The sequence below is a fragment of the Pituophis catenifer genome, unplaced genomic scaffold, assembly GCF_029215685.1.
Source record: "Pituophis catenifer annectens isolate HBS135680 unplaced genomic scaffold, rPitCat1.0.hap2 SCAF_2, whole genome shotgun sequence".
NCBI classification, from domain to species: domain Eukaryota; kingdom Metazoa; phylum Chordata; class Lepidosauria; order Squamata; family Colubridae; genus Pituophis; species Pituophis catenifer.
In genome coordinates, this window is record NW_027256882.1 from 233,840,394 (window position 1) to 233,862,852 (window position 22,459).

General features: G+C 38.8%; 1 protein-coding gene across 3 annotated transcripts in view; it reads left to right on the plus strand.

Annotated features, from left to right (window-relative positions):
• The first annotated feature begins 2,592 nt into the window (after positions 1 to 2,592).
• DAPK1 (death associated protein kinase 1) overlaps positions 2,593 to 22,459 on the plus strand; it is a 71,732-nt gene continuing 51,865 nt past the window's right edge. For 2 of the 3 annotated variants that reach the window (XM_070938682.1, XM_070938684.1), the window contains exons 1-2: positions 2,593 to 2,661; positions 3,622 to 3,791. In XM_070938682.1, the coding sequence (XP_070794783.1) occupies positions 3,730 to 3,791 (62 nt within the window). In that variant the 5' untranslated portion in view covers positions 2,593 to 2,661; positions 3,622 to 3,729. Of the gene's footprint in view, positions 2,662 to 2,944; positions 3,155 to 3,621; positions 3,792 to 22,459 lie in introns of those variants that run through there. The other variant, XM_070938683.1, reaches the window with a different exon arrangement.

Sequence of the window (22,459 nt, forward strand, 5' to 3'; positions counted from 1 at the left end):
CCAAAAGATGGCAGAACATTTTAAAGATATTTCTTCTACAGACCCTGATCCAGTGTATCTATTTCTCCTTACCCAAGCAAACAGTAACATGGAGGACTATTGAGAGGGAATATTCATAAAAGGCATATGCAAAACCAAGAAGATATAATTTTTGGATTCTTCCTTGCCCTTGAAGATTAGCCTTTTATTAAGTCAAAGGTTCACGTAACAGTTACCCATTGCTCATTGCTTGGGGTTGTTTTGTAGATACCTCTGGGTCATGAGTTCCTTTCGAGGTATGTACAGTCTACAAAGCAATATGAAATGAGAAACAAAAAAAACTTTTATGCTTGCTGCAACTGTTGGAAATGCATTTAGTAATATTGGACAATAGTCATCCATATGCACAAGCATATGGAATACTAAGGAAGAAAAAGCTCACATTGACACTTTTAAATTTTAGTACTACAATGCAAAATACAATAAATATTGCAATATTGCTGTATAATTAGGGATATATTTAGATCCTTCAGTCTAGTTTCCCTTCCCCAGTCTTGAGTCATATTAAAAGTTGCAGCGTATTATATAAGCCAGCTGGAAGAGCAGGCTACATGTAAATCTAGGCAGTTCTCTTGGTTTTGTTTTGGCAATTTAAATTTCTTTTCTGTCAATATGAGAGGTTCAGTAGGCTGCATTTGTTTTGCTCAAATTTTTACATCATTTACTTTGATTGAAAACTAATTAAGAATATCGTTTTCTTTCATTAACTTTTAAAATGTTATGGTCATTTGAGAAATGGCTCAATTCAAACTTAATATCTTAAAAATATCAAACCTTTTTTAGTTACATCAGGATGCATAAACAGATGCACATCCCAAACTTGAGAATACTTATATTTGCATTTCCATGGATGGGAGTTTTACCACACAAATGAGATTTGTAAACCGCAACAAAAACCATTCCAGTGATTTTCTGATCTTCAGAATAATTTTCAAAATGGTTTATTATTTGTTTTCAGAATAATGTATCATAAAAGTATAAGATAACAATACCATATATAACTTTAGGAAAAAAAGAGAACTCATTAAAAGCAGCAAACTAGAACCAGCATCAGAAAGAATATTTACCTATCAGACATAAAATTTACTGGACAAAAGCAGTGGATATATAAGAAAAAGTCCAAGAGGAGGCTGGAAAGGTTAAGAAATTAGCAATAGGCTTATTTCTTTCAAGGATTCCCAAAACCGAAAATTTCATCTATTGTTGGAAGTGACCATCTCTGATTAGGTATGACAATAGTGTGGCATGCAAGAATTTTGTGCAAGAGCTTTTGTGGAATAGATGAGGTGGAATTTTTCTTTCAAGTGCTGTGATTCCAAGTCATGGCTCCCAACAATTAGAACCAAGTTCAGAAATGAGCCAATGAATTTTGGTATATGATTATATTGGCATTCAATTTGATCATAACACGCAATTTCAGTCTGGTTTCAGACAACTTAATATATAATAAAACAGTAGCATGGAAATGACATCCTTGAAAAAATGTACAGGCACTATAATGCTGTATTTTCATATTGAAACATATATAATTTCATTAGTGATGCCCCCAAGATTAGCTCTTTGGTTAAAAATGAAAATGTGAGGATTAAGTCCTATAAAATAATTCCCATATTAGTAATTCCCATATCATTTCACTGCTACAGAAGAGAGCAATTGTGAGACAATCACTCTTGATAAGGAAGTCTATGGAGATTCTCAGTCAACCAGGTCACGGTTGTCCCAAAAGTGGTGAGACAAACCAGACTTGGTTTTTTTCTTGAAGACATTTTGCTTCTGATCTTCATCTCTGAAGAAGCTTCTTGGATGGGAAGCGAAACGTCTTCAAGGAAAAAACAAAGTTCAGTTGCCTTTTGATAAGGAAGCTCTTATCAAAAAAGCTTTTGATAAAAAAGCTCTTAATAAGGAAGTTTCTCTTTGGCAAAGCAAACCTTGCTTGGTAGAAAGCCAAGGCAAAGGCCAACTTTTGGATAAGGAGCTACAATCATGGCCCAGAAGAGTTTCACACCTGTTGTCTGCTATACCTGCGGATGCTACAACTCACTTTTCTCTGTGTGTGAGATCTTACAACCCCCTTTGGTAAATATTCGGAACCGGGAACCTTCCAAATGCGTTTAAGATCCGGTCCCACGATGCCCAACTAGCTTCAGGTCTGGCGGTTTTGCATTGCCGGAACCCAACTGGAGGGCACCAGTTAGAGAAGGGTGGGAAGTACTTACATACTGGCCATTAACCTTCTGCAAAAGCCCCCCTCCCCACACCGAATGGGTGAACCCGCGTTCTTCTACCCGGGCGCTAACCTGGCGCGAGGGAGGTCCCGATCCCTTCCAAGCCGCGCCAAGGCGGCCGGCGATACCCGAAGGTAAGCAGCCTGGCTATACACCTGCACGCCTTTGTCGGCCCGTGCGTGAGTGCGTGCGTGCGCACGAGCCGCATCCTCCCTCCCCCTTGCTCACCGCTGGCGTGGGCTGGTCGGGAGAGGAGAGGGAGGGGTGTAAAAGCGCCGCGGCTTTCCCATTGGCCGCTTGCCGGAGTGCCTTTCCCTAGCTCGGCTCCGAAGAGCGTGCGAACGATTAGAAAGGGAGGCTGTCGCCGGAAAAAGGGAGCGCGAGCTCGAGCGAGAGGGTGAGTGAGCGAGCTGGAGGGGCGGGTTTTTTCCTCCCCGGTCTCTCGCCGCCCCAGCCAGAAGGAAGCTCCCTGCGCCAAGGAGAGGTTCCCGGCGCGCTTCCCCTCCCCTGCGGCGACTCCGCCAGACGAGTCGGGGGGCTTCCGTCCTTTCCTCGCCGGGCTGCTTCCCTCTTTCGCCAGCGTGGGGGCGGAGAGTGGAGACAAGGCCTTCCAGGAGAGCAGGAGCCAAAGAGGAAAAGCGCAAGGCTCTTTGCGCTCCTCCAAGCAGGGCGAAGGGGAATGCCCGCGCCTGGCTAGCTGGATTTCATCGACAGCAAAATGGGCGGATTTTAGGCGGCAGCGGCTCCTCCCGGTTGCACGTCCTAGTTGACCGGGTAACCGGGGGGGGTGTGTGGAATTGCTGAGGAATGTGGCGTCTGTGCGGCTCCAGGCTCCTGGCTCAGGTGAAATGGAGGCTTTGGGGGCTCCTGCTTGCGGTGCGGGGAAGAAGGTGAGGTGCGCGCGAGGAAGCGGCGCGCGGAGTTTAGGAGGCGCCTTTCTTTCCCTCGCTCCCTCCCCAGCGAGGCGTTGTTCTGACGGGTTGTGGGGGGGGGCGGAAAGGGGGTGACTTCTTTTTCCCTGGCTGTTGTCTCCATTTCGCAGCTCGAGGCAAGGGGGAGAAGAGGCTCTCGCTCGTGCAAGGCGCGGGCAAGGGAGAGGAGGACTCCGGCGGCTTCCATTTCTTGGCAGCTCAAGCCCGGCGGTTTTTTAGAGAGCGAAGTTAACCAGCCGGTGGTCACCCGGGACCGCTCTGCTTTCCCAATCCTGGTTGCTTTCAGAAGCACTGCCGGCGTGGTGTATGGTGGACCTGTGTGCAGGGAGGAAACAGTGACATAACCGCACCCTTCCTGCAAACATGGGCATTTTAACTCGCCCCTTGCCTTTTTTTTTTTTTTTTTTCCTGTCTCTTTTCTCCAGAGCTTAGCGCCATGCATGAAGTCCTGGAAGATCCTACCAAGGTGGAGGTGATGAGTTGAAAGGCAGAGGCAGTGGAAGCTGGTTGTGGGCTTTCCCTTCCCAGCTATCATGACTGTCTTCCGGCAAGAAAACCTGGAGGATCACTACGAGGTTGGAGAGGAACTTGGAAGGTAGAGTACCTGTTGGGAGGAAAGTACATGGACTGGGTGGCCTTGATTGATTTTTTTTTTTAAATTAACCCTAGGGGACAATAGAAACCACAGTGCAAGTGTTTTGGGTTGGGAAGAAGACTGAAGGTTATAGTGACCACAACAGGACATGGGAACCAATCCCTGGCATGTGCACAACCCAGTAAACTGGGAACCAGCTAAGTGCCTTTTAGTCTTCTGTGGAATGTGAAATCAGGCTGCTTGATAGATTGCTGTTTCTGTCTGGCATGTGAACCCAGAAATGTGGGTTAATTGACTAAACTCCAGTTCAGTTGACCAAGATAATAAATATATTGTAGGAACAAAGTCACAGGATTGAACTGTAAATGTGTTTACCATTCATGCATTCCAATGAGCTGCTTAAATGCTGCAGATGAAGAGAGATGGTATCTTTTAGCAGCCGCATGCCTTTTAAGGGGGGATCATTAGACCACCAATAAAATGTATTATGCTGTGGCAAGGAACTGAGCATTGATACTGGTGTTATGTAGGCAGTTTTCCTGAGGAAAAATTCAATATTCTAATGAAATTACCTCAAAGAAGATTCCAAGCAACCTGCTTCATTGAAAAATACTGGATTGAAGAATATTAAAATTGTCACCTCTATGTTTGTTTTATGCTGATAGTAACTGATTATAAGAACAGTTTGCTTGATCCCATAGCAGTGAATTGTTAGTGGATGTGGTAGAACACAATTTGGTATTAATCTATTCAGCTGCATCTTAAGCTTTAATATCCATTTTGTTGACACTTGATAATTCTTGAACTATCAGAGTTCCTTTATTCATTTCAGTCAAATGTCATATCAAGTAAGTTATCATTATACAGTGTAGTTTTAACACATAAAGCTTGTTAGTTAAACATTATAGCATGCTGGGTGTGTACCCAATAGCTTTGTGATAGGAAAAACAAAACTTGACTGCTGATTATATTTCCATTTTATTTTTAAATCACTGAGTTGAATTGCTAAACTGCATTTGTTTTAAAGTGTACAGTATTACGTTCTGGTTGTCAAGAGAAAGTTTAGATTGAAAGTTTGCTCTGATTTCCAAGCCATAATGAAAATAGTGTGAAGGTTGGCAAGATTATTGAGAACCAGTTTAGCAATTTGGATGTCATGCAGATCAATGCAAAAACTTGTGTGGAAACAATAATGATGTAAACAGAACAAATATACCAACTTGCAGAAAGACATCTAGCCATTGAACTAATGAGCTATGTAAACTTGGAGATGAGTTCAAATCAACCCCTATGTTTGGACTTTTTTGAGGATGTGTTTAAATTAGATCCTCTTGAATTTATTTTTGAATTACATACAATTAAGAGAACCAATTTAGTGTGGTGGTTAAAGATACCAGGCTAGAAACCAGTCTCTTTCTCTCAGCCTTAGGAAGAATGCCATAGCAAACCATTTCTGAAAATGTTGTAAGAAAACTGCAAGGACTTGCCCAGGCAATTACCAGGAGTCATCACTTACTTGAGGGCATCAGTTTATTTTTTTTTCTTTTCATGTACAATTATAATACAAAGAAAAGACAGTTTTTTAGTTTTAATTATCAACACTGAAATTATTTTTGAAATAGGCAATAGTTTTACTGTATGTATTGGGAACTGACTGTACACTGATTATCCTATAGCTACAGGGAAAAACCCAGGCCTCCTTCAAATTAATAAGAAAACAGCATCTAGATGATTAACTTGAATTCTGACATCATTCAAATTAATTCCACAGAAAATTATAGTCTATTGTGAAAGTAAAAATAAATCTCATTTTATTCATTGTTATTTTATATGCAATATGTAGCTAATTATAATCTACAAGATAATTGTAGGACTGTTTTAAGCACTGAGCACTGTTTTAAGAATTTCAAATTGTTGCCAGGAGTCTAATGTTAATTAGAATAGTAATGGGAATGAATTGTAACAGTGTTAAATGTATACAGAATTAATGTAAGGAAAGGATTCAAAATTCAGAAGGTATTAAATACGAGATTCTTGGGTTCTAAATACCAGGATAAAAAAAGTTAATTTGCAAAAAATAATAATTTAGATTTCCTTTTGTTAACTGCTGCAAAATTTGTAGCAAGCTATATCTTTTTGTTGTTCAAAATTAACTGTGCCGATTTGCTGTAAACATGCCAAAACTGCAAAACATATGTTATTTTAAAAGATAATATATGATTACAAACAGAGTACATTTTATTTCATAAATTGAAATTTGTCTGTTAATCTCTGTGGGATATTTTAAAAAGTTGTCTGAAAACTCTTAACTTGCTTTTATACTGACTTGCATCACCAATCGTTTTATTTCAGTATAATTTTATGCCTGTAAATGGTGATAATGAATGTGTAGTTTACATTCTGTAACAGTGATTTGAACCCACAGCCATATGAGCAAAACAATTAGTATTCCCTTGCTTGTAACTTAAACAGCAGTTATAAGCAACCAACACATTGTACAATTTCATAAGACCAAAACAGATTTTGGTTCCATTTAAGAGGAAATTATTATGAAATACATGTATGCCTTCACTGCTGCATTTTGTCCTTTGTGGTTATGAACAGTGTGACTGTGCATTTTAAATACTGTATTCTTTGGTTTCTTTGATATGCTATACTGTTTCAGGTACTTTATATGTAGTTGCCAGAGTCCTACATTCTTGTAATACTTTTTTTAAAGTTATCCTTGATCAAAACAGTCCAAGAATTTGTTCCCATGACATTGGCTTAACATTAAAGGCAGTATTATATTGACCTTGAAACTTTAAGATTAACCTGAAGTGAAATAGTTTAAATGACTTGTATCTCAAATACCTTGTACTGGTAATATTTGGTTAACAACAGAAATTGGGACCAGGAATTCTATCGCTAAATGACATAGTCGTAAAGTGCATCACATGACTATGCCAACTTACAGTAGCCGCTCCATTTGCCATTGTTAAGAGATTCCAGTGTGGTTGTTAAGTGTGACATCCTGTGATTGTCATTTGCGATCTCCTGCCAAATGCCTCATCACGATCACAAAATTGCAGGGGTGCTGCAAGGACACAATTTTGGGGACCATCTGTAAGTGTCTTTGTTCAGTTCTGTCATAACTTTGAATGGCCACTGAATAGAGAATTGTTAATCGAGATATATTTCAAGAAAGTAAGCCACAAAATCGTGGGTTCGGTATGCGTGAAATACTCATATAGAGTTTTCGGGGTTTTTTTTTAATTTTAGGTTTTTATTTATTTATTTATTAAATTTTTATACCGCCCTTCTCCCGAAGGACTCAGGGCGGTGAACAGCCAGGATTAAAATACATACAATACAAAAATTAAAATAATTTTAAAATAATTAAATCAAATTTGGCTTCCCCAATTTAAAACCCCTTACCCATAAAATTAACCAATTAAAATTTTAAGACAGCCCGGTTTGCTGAAATAAGAAAGTCTTCAGCGCCCGATGGAAAGCACGAAGGTCTGGGATCAGTCGTATCCCTGGGGGTAGCTCGTTCCAGAGGGTGGGTGCCCCCACAGAGAAGGCTCTCCCCCTGGGGGTTGCCAGTCAACATTGCTTGACCGATGGCACCCTGAGGAGACCCTCTATGGGAGCGTATTGGCCGGTGGGAGGTTATCGGTGGCAGAAGGTGGTCTCGTAGATACCCAGGTCCTAAACCATGGAGCGCTTTAAAGATGAGAACCAATACCTTAAACCGCCGGAAGCCAGTGCAGCTCGCGCAGGAGAGGTGTTACATGGGAGCGCCATGTCGCCCCCATAATCACCCACGCAGCTGCATTCTGGACTAGTTGGAGCCTCCGGGTGCTCCTCAAGGGGAGCCCCATGTAGAGAGCATTACAGTAGTCCAGGTGGGAAGTAACGAGGGCATGAGTGACCGTGCATAAGGAGTCCCAATCCAGAAAGGGGCGCAACTGGCATATCAGGCGAACCTGATAAAAAGCCCCCATGGCCACGGCCGTCATGTTCTTCTAAAGACAGCCGTGCATCCAGGAGGACGCCCAAGTTATGAGCCCTCTCTGTGGGGGCCAATGACTCACCCCCAATAGCCAGCGATGGCACCAACTGGCTATATCAGGACGCCGGCAACCACAGCCACTTGGTCTTGGAGGTTGAGTCGGAGCCTGTTCCTCCCCATCCAGATCCGCATGGCCTTCAGGCACCGGGACATCACTTCAAGGGCATCATTGGGGTGGTCTGGGGTGGAGATGTACAGCTGAGTATCATCAGCGTACAGATGGCACTGCATCCCAAAACCACGGATGATCTCACCCAGCGGCTTCACATAAATGTTGAACAGGAGAGCCGAGAGGACCGACCCTTGTGGCACCCCACAAACAAGGTGCCTTTAATCCAAACAAGGATTAAAAGCATAGTACAGCCTCAGTTATGTCAGAGTCAGAATAGAGCTGGAAGGGACCTTGGAGGTCTTCTAGTCCAGCCCCCTGTTCAAGCAGGAGATCCTATACCATTTCAGATAAGTGACTGTCCAGTCTCCTCTTAAAAACCTTCAGTGATGAAGCACCCATAACTTCTGCTACACTGGTTAAGTGTCCTCACTGTTAGGAAGTTTCTCCTTAATTGCAGATTTCTCCTTGATTAGTTTCCATCCATTGTTTCTTGTCCTGCCCTCTAATGCTTTAGAAAATAAATTGACCCTTTCCTCTTTGTGACAGCCTCTCAAATACTGGAATACTGCTATCATGTCCCCCATAGTCTTTCTTTTCTCTAGGCTAGCCAAATCCAAATCCTACAACCATTCTTCATATGTTTTAGTCTCCAGGCCTTTAATTGTCTTAGTTGCTCTTCTTTTCACTTTTTCCAAAAAGTGAAAGTCAACATCTTTTTTGTAATGTGGTGACCAAAACTGGAAGCATTATTTCAGGTGTGATCTTAACTAAGGCTTTATAAAGCGCTACTAATACTTTAGTAGATTTTGATTCTATGCCTCTGTTTATACAACCAAGGATTGTATTAGCTTTTTTGGCTACTGCTGCACACTGCTGACTCATGTTTAAGTGATCATGCACTAGGTTTCCAAGGTCCCTCTCATAGAGGGTGGATAAAAATCGATATTTTTAAAAAAAAAATAAAAAAAATCAGATTTTTAAAAATTTAAATCGGATTTTTTTATTATCAAATTTAATAAAATGTTTTTGGAGTAAAAATCTATCTAAAATAGTTTTCTATTTAAGATACATTAATAATTTAGTTTATTCGGCATGAAATGGAACTAAGTTATGTAGCATTTTCATTTTGTTTGCTAATAATAATATTAAAGATTCTAACTACCAGCAAGAATGAGTCCTTACATTTAAAGAGCACCTGTCATTCCAGATCCATCATGGCAGCGCCTGTTAGCAGGTATTCACTCACCTGCTGCCTGCCATGTCCCTCACCTTGTTGTGTCACTTAAAGTGAATGGGACTGTTGGTGAGTCAACAGCAGGTCAGAGGAGCAGCTGCAGGACAGAGATGACAGTTGCTCTTTAAAAATTATGATTTAAATTGAGTTGATTTAAATCAAGCCTTTTTACTAGTGATTTAAATCATGATTTCAATTGTCTTGATTTAAATCAAATCCACCCTGCCCTCACAGTTACTGTTTTTGAGCCAAGTTTCATCTAATCTGTACTTGTACCTTTGGTTTTTCCTGCCCAGGTGTAAAATCTTGCTTTTCTCCACATTAAATACCATTTTGTTGGATAGAGCCCATTGTTCAAGTCTGTCAAGATTGTTTTGGATCCTGAACTTGTCTTCTGGGGTGTTGGCTATTCCTGCCAGCTTAGTGTCATCTGCAAATTTGATGAGTTTCCCTTCTATTCCCTCATCTAAGTCATTTATGAAGATATTGAGAGTACCGGGCCTAAGACAGAACTTTATGTTACTGTGTTAGGCCCGGTACTTGCTTACTTCTCTTCATTTAGATGTAGTCAGTGATGAAATCCTCCGAGGTCTGCTACTGGTTTGCTGTGGGCATGCATGCTCTGTGTGTGCCAAACGCGCACTTTGCGTGCATGTGCACCGCAGGCGCTACTGTACAGCGCTGGAAAAGAAGGCTTAAGCCTTTTCTAAGGTAACTAGAACAGTGAGGGGGGAAAAGCTGTGTCGCGTGATTTAGATTCGCTAGAAAGCAGGATTCCTGCTTTCTAGCAAATATAAATCACGCGGCACAGCTGATTGTTGTTAATACCAATTCATCTGAACCTGTAGCATTTTTTTTACTACCGGTTAGTCTGAACTGGTCCGAACCAGTAGCATTTCATCCCTGGATGTAGTACCATTAAGGACTATTCATTGAGTACAGTTTGTTAGCAAGTTACAAATCCATCTCGTAGTGATGCTGTCTATCCTGCATTTTTCTAGTTTACCAAGAAGTACCGGTAGGTTGTGGTCTACTTTGTCAAATGCCTTGTTGAAGTTTAAATATACTATGTCCGTAGCATTTCACTGGTCTACTAATTTAGTCACTTTGTCAAAGAATGAAATAAGATTGGTTTGGCATAATCTGTATTTAACAAACCCATGCTGGCTATGAGTTATAACTTTTATTTGTTTCTAGACGTTCACATATCTGTTTTTTAATTATTTTTTCCAGTATCTTCTCAAGTATTGATGCTAGGCTGATTGGTCTGTAGTTGTTGTTTTTTTTTCCTTTCCTTTTTTGAAGATGTGAACCACATCAGCTCTTTCAATTCATGGTAGATTCTGTCTCACATCTGAATAGAAATACAGTCAGATGTACAAATAGGCCATTTCTCCAAATATAAGTTTTTTGAGGCAAATAGAGATACTGTTATCCATATCTTTAGTCTAATTCTTAGTGGCATTTCTCTGCCAATTGCTGCAAATAGACTGAAATTGGTTACCAGTAAGTGCAGAGTTCATACATGGCAGTGAGACTTAAACTGTAAAAAGCTCCCTTTGAATCTCTTGCTCACTGCTATAAAACAATACAGCACCCAATTTTCTAAAGGCAAACTGCTTCATTTAGAGGAGCTCTTACCTCAAATCAATGTTTCCTCATTTGATTTAGTACATGCACATCAAATTGCTTTTTAATGCAAGCTTTACACTAATTTTCTTCTAGTTTCTATCCTTGACAGAAAACAATAAAGTTAGGGAGCAGAAGAATAGAAATGGAGAAGAATAATATGAAAAATATAAATGGTATAGTAATCTGGAAAAAAATACTGGTCCGGCCAATCAGTGGCACCACTTGACCCACGTTTTCTAAAATCGGAATTCCAAAATACAAGTAGCCATGTAGAATTGTAAGTCAGCTATGGCATTGCAGGAACACAAGTATAAAACTTACTTCTTCCAACATTTAAATCTTGAAAGCTGGCTGTGCTGCTTTATATTGTATGTTTTATTTAGAGGAACTCTCAAGTGCTAGAAATGCCCTAGTTACAGAACCCAGCTAGATTGCCACACTGCATACTTTGTTTCAATTATATTTCAACAAGATGAAACCTTGAGCTAGGTTAGAATTAATTTAACTCTCGGGGGAACACATTCCTCTGCAAAATGGCATGGTTTGCAATTTGGAGGTTCTGCAAACTTGCAACTCTTGCTTGAATAGCAGTTGGAGGTCCTGGCCAGGAGACATTTTGACCATCTTCACTGATACAGCAGCTACAACTGTTTCTAGAGAAGATACTATGTCAGTGATTCCTGTCCTTATCACTTCAAAGGTGTATTACTGTACTTGGGTCTGCTTGTGAAGACTACTTGGCAATTGGTTCAATATTTATCAGGAGAATATCAGTATTGTGGGAGGTACATTTGCTGCTAGTTTCTGGGTACACTTCAGAGAGTTGCCATTACAACTTTTTGGTTCAGATTCTTGTTTCCTCTCCAAATAGCATCTTCCTATCCTGTGCATTCTGTGCAGGAAGAGTTGGTGAACATTCATTCCTACCACTGGTCAGGAGGACAGCAAGCCTTTTCTGTGGTTGCCAACCCTAACAGATTTCTTTGTCCTCCCCTAGATAAATAGATGTCTCATACCAATCATCTGTTAGGAAAGAGATGAAAACTATTGTCTTGGAACATAAATTTGGAATCAGAGTAATTGTTACTTGCTGTGTCTGGCAGTTGTGTTACTTTATGGTTTTTATGTTGATTCTTGGACTTTGTCTTTTCTGATACTGTTGTGAGTTGTACTTTTGTCATCTGCCTGGAGTTGTGAAATAAACAATAAATAGGGAAATGTTGTGTAAATTCAGATATACACTATAGCATACTATAATGCAAGCAGATATATAAATCCTTGAAACTATGGGTAACATTATTAGGTCTTAAAATTAAAATTAATTGCTGATTATATATTTAATATAGTATAATGACATGCACTAGAATGTCATTCATCTTTTGCTTTATACAATTAGAGTGCTGTCATTTTCAATTTCACTGGATTGAAATAGTTTTGACTGCAGTAATATTTGGGAAATATAATGGTACATAAAAAGCTTATGAAATAAGAAAATGCTCAAAATAGGTTCTTGTTTCAAATCCAATGTTTGGGGAAATTGCAGGTCCTTACCCTGATACTTGCAAAAAAGACCTGCAAAAATAGTATGTTAGGGATGCACCTGAAATATATTTTGTTTCAAACTTGGGACAAACTGTTCTTTCCAAGCGTATTTATTTTACAGGATAAAGATAGAAAAATAGTTTAATGTCTATAATCCAATGGGACAAAATAAAGTGAGAGGTTGAAGAAAAAACTTATTTCCTTGTTTTTCACTTCCAGGTTACAAAAATGAAAGAAATGGTAATCCATGTCAATTGATATCTCTCATCCAACCTATAAAAAAACTGTACAAAGCGATTAGTTTAGTGCTATGTTCAAAATTGGATAAAGTGTGGCTATTCATAATATGGCTTATTGAAGGAACCAAATTTCATAAATCATGATTGAATTTTATTATAGGGTAATATGAAATTTGATTCCTTCAATAAACCATATTTAATAGAAGCAGTATTTAAGTTGGAAGTAATATTGTACTCTCTTCTGATAGCCATTCCAGAAGACTATGTGAATTGCTTATTCTTATGCTTATAGCATCTAATGAATCTTCGATTTTTAGTTATAGTTCGATATGAAGTCCAAATTGATGAAATATAATTAATGATCGAATTTTCAAATCAACCTATCACAGAATTGATAACTATAACTACATTTACATTTACATTTACATAACTATAATTACATTAATAACATATAATTTGTATTGCTGGATGGAAAATTAAAGATGGAAAAATTAAAGTAGACAAGATATTCAAATGCTTCAGTGATTTGGTGTACTATCTTCAACCACTGGTTTTATTAAAGTAATATAAATGAGTCCTATCAAACACAATATTGGACTTTCATATTGCATATTCCTGTTTCCTCTGGTATAGTTATATACCAAGACTTGAAATTTCTTCCATTTTAGATTATTTGCAGCTTGTGGCCAAAACTGGACAAAATTTCTATGTAATGTTAACTATGCTTTATTGAAGCAAGCCAGTTTTAAGTTATAGTTTGGCACTGGGTTTTTTTAATTGACTAAGTTAAAATTAACTGTATTTAGTGTTCAAATGAAAGCATAGTCTGAAGCCCTTTGGATGAAATTATAATTGTTAGGTGTATCAAATGATTAAGTTTCTGCATATTTTTTTTAAAAAATTCACTTTTAAACTATTTCACTTTTATTTGAGACAAAGCCAGCTCATTCTGGGTTAAAGCTGCATGTCATAATTTCTTGTGGATTTAATAATGGGTAGATATTTTAAGAAGTGGTACAGAGGAGCTTGTATTTATAGAAATTAACTTTCTTCTGTATGTTCAGGAATTTTCCTTTAATAAACGTCATGGATGGGAATATTTTTTTTCTGGATAGGCAAGGTAAAACATGATTGCCTATAGCAGAAACATTTTCTGTCTGAATGGATTTCATCCATGCATGAATGCTTTTTCAAGAAAGTAGGTCTTGTGCCAGCAATGTGAGATAGAGTATTTTTCCACTAAAAATTTTCCATTTCTAGATATACATTGCTTGATTAAATTAAATGAATGTAATATAAAATAGGCTTTGGGAAAAATAAGATGTGTTTTTTGTTCTGATAATTAACTTTATAAAATGTGTATGCATATACTTCTTTGGACATAATTAAAATATGTGCTGCCAGTATCAGTATCTTCATTTTTTCTTAAAATTATGTGCGGAAAATCTCAACTTTTCTCTATCTAACCTTTCCTCTTCACCTTTCATAAAGAGTCAGGATTGATCTTAGTATTTCCCAGAATGTGCTGACAATCATTCCCCATATATATTCAGACAACAAGGTTGTTTTGTTTAAAGCCACGTTTCCTGATGATTGAATTAACAGCGGCAACCTAAGTTGCAGCTTCCAGTAAGTGAGTGATTGCTTGTATATTTATTTAATATTTATCTATTTGCCATGACAGTGTTACCTGCACAAGATCTTCTGATTAAATGGCATATTAAATAAATATGCCTTGCTTTCATAAGCATTATAGAAATTCCTTAAACTTCTTGAGCAATTAACATTTATAGAAGTACAGGTAGTCCTTGATGTATGATAACAATTGGGATCAAATTTTTCACTGCTAAAAGTTGTGATCATCAAGCACAATGTCATATGACTGCATTACTTAGCAATAGTACTCCCAACATTCTCCATTGCCATTGCTAAGTAAATTCCACTGTTTATAAGTACCCACCCCAATTTAAGTCAATCAAGGCTTGGTTCCTCCCACTCTCAAGCCTCAGTAAAGTAAGGGACAAACTCCAACCCCCCCCCCCACTTATCTCACCACTATCCCTACCCATTTAGCCATCCTCCACCCTGCCTTGTGGGGCAACAAGAAGCCCCAAAATTGACGCTGGGGCTACCTGCTACACTATGGCTCAGAGCTGTAGTGGGATTCAAATCTTGTCGCTACCAATTTGCTTGTGGGAGTGTGCGCAAGCTTCTGCGGAAGCTCAGAGATGTCTTGGTGGGTGGGTGGAGCCTCCCGCCACAGCCGCTACTGGTTCGCCTGATCCGGGGTGAACCAGTAACAACCCAACACTAGCTCAGAGGCTTCTTGGCCCCTGGACTGCAAGAAGGCCTTGGCCCACAGTGCGACACAAAACTGCAGCCACCTTTGAAGCCTCAGCTATCCAGCTCAGCATTCCAGCACAATGTGGCTGCACCCTGGCAAGCCTCAGCAGCAGAGCACAAAGCTGCAGCATTCCAGAAAGCCCCAACAGCATGGCCCCAGGAAGCCGAGACAGCCCAGCTGCCCTCACTGACTGTCACCCCAGCTGCCCTTCACCGTCTTCTTGCTTCTACTGAAGTATACTGCCATGGCCCTTTACCAGGCAGCTGCTCACCACCTGGGACCATTTTGCCCTAGGTGTCACAAGGAAACTGCCGTGCATGACCTTGGGAAGAAAGCTTCATGTGCCAGCAGCTGCCTCACCAAAGGCCAGGGCAGGCATGCTTGGTCACCGTGGAAATAAGATGGCAAAAGTTGCCTAGACTGATGAGCCACAGAGTGCAGGGAGTCCAAATGGCATAAATTGTGGGAAGATAGGTGGGGGAAAGTTGAAGTGTCCATACAGTCTTAAGTAAATGCAGACTACTGAGCACCCAAATTTTGACCTCCAGGGTGCTGCAAGGGCTGTAACTTCAGGGATAGGTCATAAGTCCCTTTGTTCAGCATTGTTGTAACTTGAAATGGTTGCTGAATTAATGGTTGTAAGTCAAGGACTACCTGTAACCAGAAGCAGCTGGTAGTTCTGTCTAGTAGCTAGTGGTAACTAGTGATTAAGGTACCTGGCTAGAAAGAAAAAGACTGAGTTCAAGTCCCACCTTAGCCATGAAAACCAGCTATGTGACTTTGGCCAGTCACTGGCCCAAGGTCATCTTACTTCACAGCCCAACTGATCTCACAGGGTTATTGTGGGGAAAATAGGAGGAGGAAGGTGTGTTGGATGTGTTCACTGCACACATTGGGTTATTTGTGAAAATAATAAAAGGCAGAATATAAATTAAATACTTGTAAATAGAGATGTCTAAATAAATAAAAACGGATTACTTCCTGATTTTCATCAACTTCTCTATAATACTAATACTAGTACATAATACTAAGTTCAGTAGAAGAAATTTTTGTACAAAGGTACTAGTTTTAAATATTAGCATTTGTTGTTGACAGTTATTTTTCATTTTTGGCCTTAAAACAGTAGAAATTTGGTTCTAATATAAGACTGAATGTTTAGTAATAAATGAAATTTAGAGAAAATATTTACAGAATTTCATACTTAATATTTACTGTAAAATATTTACAGTATGAAATTCTAAATTCTACTGTTCAAATCATATGATGGGCACCTGGCAATATTGTATTTTGCCTTGCTACTCACGAAATGACCTTATACATACAACCACTTTTATTATTGTATGGTTAGGATAACAAAGATTGTATCCCAATGGTTGGCAAATAGCAAAAATGCATATATAATCCTCATCTCACTAGCAAAGTGCATCTAATAAGACTTATCCTTCCTCTTCCCCCCATACACACCAACACACCAGGGGTGGGTTCTACTTACCTTTACTACAGGTTCGCAGCGCAGAAGTGTTTTGATAATTTCGAGGTTGGTGGGCGGAGCCTCCCGCCGGTTTTACTACCGGTTCTATAGAACCGGTGCAAACCGGGGGCAACCCACCACTGCCACACATCCCATGCTCTGAATTTATTTAAGGACAAATTAGCTAAAAGCCTAACTAGCTTTCTGCTGTGCATTCATTCTTAACAAATTACAATCAGGAATTATTAAAGGTGTGGTACCACTCCATGTGACATTAATAAAAATCTGCCAGGATACATTGATTCCAGAAACTGGAAAACGTATTATTAGGAATTGCATAGTAGATCAAACTTTTGATATCTTAATATTACACAAGATTCAATATTCCTTTTGTTCACTAGGCTCCAGACAGTATATGTTAAAATATAGTACAAGCACAAAATGTATCTTCCCAATCATTTATCATTTACCTTCCCAATATGCAAATCATTTACCTTCCCAATATGCAAATCATTTACCTTCCCAATATGCAAATCATTTACCTTCCCAATATGCAAAAATCATTTAGGACATATATAATAACATACCAAATACAAGCTCTTCGTGATATTTGGAAGTTACAACAGACTTCCCCAGGGCTACTTACAACCCAGATTCAAAGTTGTGACAGCCCTCCCCCCACCCATTGCCATGTGAGTGAATTTGAGTGCTTGGCAACTGGCATGCATTTACGGCCATTTGCAGCACCCTACAGTCATATGACCACAGTTTATGATGTTTTTCCCAGAAGCCAGTGTTTATTTGTGGTTTGTGGCAAAAAAGTCCCTTGTGGACAACAGATTTGCTTAACAACCACTGCGTTTACTTAGCTACGGTGATTTACTTAACGATCACCATAAAAAAGATTGTAAAAGAGATGTCATGTAGCAAACTGCTTAACGACTGGCATTTCTTACTAATGTTATTCCAAGTTCAAATACATTTGTAAATCAAAGTCTATCTGTAATTTGATTATGAATTACTATTTGTATTACAAGCTATATTCCTGTTCCATGAACTGATATATTCTGGAATCTAGAATTTTCTACTTGCTGATCTAAAAAAAATAAAGCTAGTCTTCAATCTATGACTACAATTGGGACCAGAATTTCTGTTGCTAAACAAGGCAGTTTTTAAGTGAGTTGCACCCAATTTTACCAACTTTTTTATTATGGTTATTAACTACTCAAGTTTAGTGAATCACTCAATCACTAAGTGAAGAATGGGCTGGAAGGGCACAAATAGCAATCACATGACTCCAGGACACTGCAACCATTGTAACCATTGTAAGTACATGCTGGTTGCCAAGAGCTGAATTTTGAACACATGACTATAATAATGCTGCAATGGTTGTAAATGCAAGAACCGATTGTAAGTCACTTTTTTCAATTCTGTTTTTTCAACTTGCCATGATTACTAAATGAATGTTGTAGGTCGATGTATATTTTTCTCATTCATTATTTTCACATGCGTTTTCAGTACAGGTCTTCCTTGACTTCTAACTGGTCACTTAGTGACTGTACGAAATTACGACATGCCCCTCAAGGGTAACTTATGACCCAAAATTACAGCCTGTTGTGAATTGGGGCTGACAGGAGATAGGCAGGGCTAGGGCACTGTAGCATCTTTGCAGTTTGTTGTAGGCGTGAATGATGTGGGGGCACTGCAGCCACTGTAATTTCAGGACCTGGCCGTAAATAGTTTTTGGGGGGTCCACTATAGTTTTGAATGATCACAAAACAATCTTGGACTACCTGTATTATATTCTCAAATGGTCTAAAATCCCTGATTTCAAAAGTATAGACAGGCGTATGTTGCTTTCACTTAGTGCAGTATTAGAGTTCAAAATGCAGAATGTATTTTTCTATATGTACATATTTAATCTTACATTGATGTCTGAATTTTTTTTCTTCTACCTACATCAACTCCATCTAATCTGCTATTACAGTTTTAGTCAGCTGTGATTCCATTTTTTTTTAGTTAGTATGTTGCATATAATGTTCCTAAGTGTTTATCTCAACAACCTCTTAACATTTCATCTCAAGCTGTATATTAATGCTAGGTACCATAAACAGAGAGATGTAAAAAAATACTTCATTAAAACGTGAGCCTTCTATTATACTTACACTTAGTCTGCTTTAGAAAGAAGTGCTAACAAATTTTGATTGAGTCTCACATTGATTTTTTCTATAATAAGAACACATTGCATATGGTACATGAAATATATCTAATTTTAATTTTTAGCCCTGACCAATATGATTATGAAATCCAGTTCCAGAACATACCATAGTTATGCCTGTTTGCACTCAGAATCTATATAAAGGTTCTATGTATGTATATATGTATGCATTATTGTTATTCCAGTCAGTCGTGTCTAATTCTCGGAAAGTACCTGGGCAAGTCAGACAAGTTCCTGCAATTTTCTTGGCAAGATTTTTCAGAAATAGTTATCAATTACCTCCTGCCTTGGGCTGAGAGAAAGTTGACTGGCCAATGGCCATCCAACTAGTTTTATGCTTAAACTGGACTAGGACTCATGATCTCGTGATTTCTAATTTGGTGCCTTAACCACTACACTAAACTGACTCTCAATTTATAAATTATACCATGTTTATATCATGTGAAGAATATTTAGTACCCAAATATATATTTTATGTGAAGAATATTAAGTACAGCCCACCCACCCCAGTTTTCTCTCTGTCGGTTAAAAATGGAATTCTGTTGCTTGTAGGCCTGATAAAATGTATTCATAAGTAGTAGATTAAATTTGGGTTTTTTGCATTGTTATTTTGGCATCTGTCTTTACCAGAATTCTCTTCTGCTTGCGTAGAGGGTCACCTAATGACTCAATGAGTATGGAAACAGGTTGGGAAAGAAGGTATTGAAAGAAATAAGTTTAAAGTATTATGACTTTTTTATTTTATAATGTAATTTATGGCATTCTTTCTGGGCAAATATCTAGCAATCCTAAATTTAGTTCAGTAGATCCAGTGTTCAAGGAATTTGTTCCGTTTGCAGTTTTTTATGGGCATATTCTTCACTTCATTAAAGCTGTTCATAATACTCCAGTAGCATTAGAAATAGGACATTTGCCATGGAGACTATTATTTGTGTGTCTGTTTTACCCAGCTTTTCAGACAAAAACAAAGAGTTTTAAGACTAGAAATAGAGAACTATCCTTGTCCTGAGGCTCCTGAGGCCTGGAAAAAACAGAACATAAAAAGGGAGGAAGGGACAGAAAGAGAGGAAAAAGCACACCAGATCTTAGTTTTTGTAATCAAAGAAATAAATTGAAATAAAGATCCATTTAATGCAATTTGGGCATGTCTTTTCTAACAAATGCAGATATTGTTCAAACAGAGCTTTTTTCCATTTGAAATACTATACATCTTATTTGTTTTATGGAAGTAGATATAGTCTTTTCCATTTAATGTCAAAATTATTGCATGACAGTTTATATTACTATTCACATTTGGAAACATTTATGTGTAGATTCATTCTGCGTTCCTTTCTCAATGTCTTTGTGATTTTAAAACATCAGGCACCTTGACATTTTAAATTTTAAAATTACACAAAATATTTTTAAAAATTATTTCCTCAGCAACTTTGGAAGCATTATGCATTGATTATATGCTTTCTGATAAAATCTCAATAATACTTTAGTTAGTTAGTTTAGTTTATTTGATTTATATACTGCCCTACTCCCGAAGGACTCAGGGCGGTGAACAGCCAAGCAACAAAATACATAAATACAAAAAATTTAAAACCAGATAAAATCAAATTAAATCATTTTGGCCCAGACAGATTAAAACACCCCAATAATTTAAAAACAGATTAAAATTTACATATTAAAAGAGGGAGGAGATTAGACCAAGCCCGCTTGATGGAATAAAAAGGTCTTCACAGCGCGGCGGAAGGTGCGCAGATCCGGGATCCTCCGTATCTCTGGGGGGAGCTCATTCCAGACGGTAGGTGCCCCCACAGAGAAGGCTCTCCCCCTAGGGGCCGCCAGCCGACACTGTTTGGCTGACGGCACCCAGAGGAGTCCCTCTATGAGAGCGTACTGGCCGGTGGGAGGCTATTGGTGGTAGTAGGCGGTCCCGTAGATAACCAGGTCCTAAGCCATGGAGCGTTTTAAAGGTGGTAACCAAAACCTTGAAGCGCACCCACCGGGAGCCAGTGCAGCTCGCGCAGGAGAGGTGTCACATGGGAGCGCCATGACGCTCCCATTACCACCCGCGCGGCCGCACTCTGCGCCAGTTGGAGCCTCCGGGTGCTCCTCAAGGGGAGCCCCATGTAGAGAGCATTACAATAGTCCAGGCGGGAGGTGACGAGGGCATGAGTGACCGTGCGTAACGAGTCCCGATCCAGAAAGGGACGCAACTGGTGAATCAGGCGAACCTGATAAAAAATCCTCCCGGTCACGGCCGTCAGGTGCTCTTCTAAAGACAGCCGTGAATCCAGGAGGACGCCCAAGTTACGAGCCCTCTCCGTGGGAGCCAATGATTCGCCCCCAATAGTCAGTGATGGCGTCAACTGACTATATCGGGATGACGGAAACCACAGCCACTCGGTCTTGGATGGGTTGAGCCTGAGCCTGTTGCTCCCCATCCAGATCCGTATGGCCTCCAGGCACCGGGACATCACTTCAAGGGCATCGTTGGGGTGATCCGGGGTGGAGATGTACAGTCGTCTTTACCTTCAGGAGATTTGCTTTATATTTTTAAACTCATCACACCTTGTGATAAAAACTGTGATCAACTATGCAAATATACGATCAGACATAGTAGCCTACTTTTATGCAAAATTATAAGTTGATATGTGTGGGTGGATTTGTTTATTTTAATTGCTACTTAATGTATATGTTTTGTTTAATGATTGAATTTCTATAGCTGGAATAAATGATGATAGGATGTTATATTCTTCATCCTGGATAGAGCTATTTGTGTGGTGATTGTGAATTGACTAATTTAATGGCACATAACCATTCAGTTAGTACTGTATTAAGTTTATCTGAGTTGTTCTTTGAATAATTGGAGGGAAATAATTATCTCATGGGATTTCTGGAAGCATCTGTGTGAAATGAGATACTGGATTCATAGGTATTGCTTAGCAGAACTGCTAGTAGGTATTATTAGTATCATTCTTTGTAATTAAGCTTCCTAGTAGAGATATCCTTCTAAAAGCATGTTATGCTAACTCATAGAAAATTTATTACAAGTGTACACATTCCTTACTATTAGAGTGATATATCACTTATAGAGCTTGTAGTACAGAGTATCTGTAGCAGATACAACGGCTACAATTTGGGCAAATTTTTGAATTATACAGATATAGAAAATAAGTTGGAGGAGGGCCTTTATTTTTTTTTAAAAGGGTCAAATAAACTTTTATCTTAAAAGCCATTTTGCTCTGCATGTTGTCCAAATCACAAATTTAAGCTACATCATATAGCTGATCATAATTACATTATCACCTCAGTCCCATAAATGTTTACAACAGATAAAAAGGAAGGCATCTGAAGAAATGTTACTTAAAATTATTGATAGTTACAAGATTTTTATAAACAATGTTTAAAGTCTGAATTAAAAGCTGAAATGATTGAAAAGATGTTTAGGGCTGTATCTATTTTCTCTCTGATAAATCAATGTTTTGGTGTGGTCATGATCATAGCAGCCATTTTGAATTCCCACAATTTGTTCTCAAATATGTTAATGTGATTCTAGAGCAATACTTGTAAAGATATCCTATACAACTTTTCATTGGACAGATGATTTAACTATGTGAGAACCTTAAAAAAATGTATTCCTAAATGTAATTCTATGATGCCCAGGCAGCTAAAAGGAAAAAATGTAATTTTTTGATCATAGTTGGGAGAGAAAAAACGGTTGTAATATCATTTTCCAATGGATCATTTCTAACTTGATCTCCCATATATGGCTGTCATAGGCGATCCTTCTGGGATTGTACATTCGTAATAGTGTGGCTCATATGATCA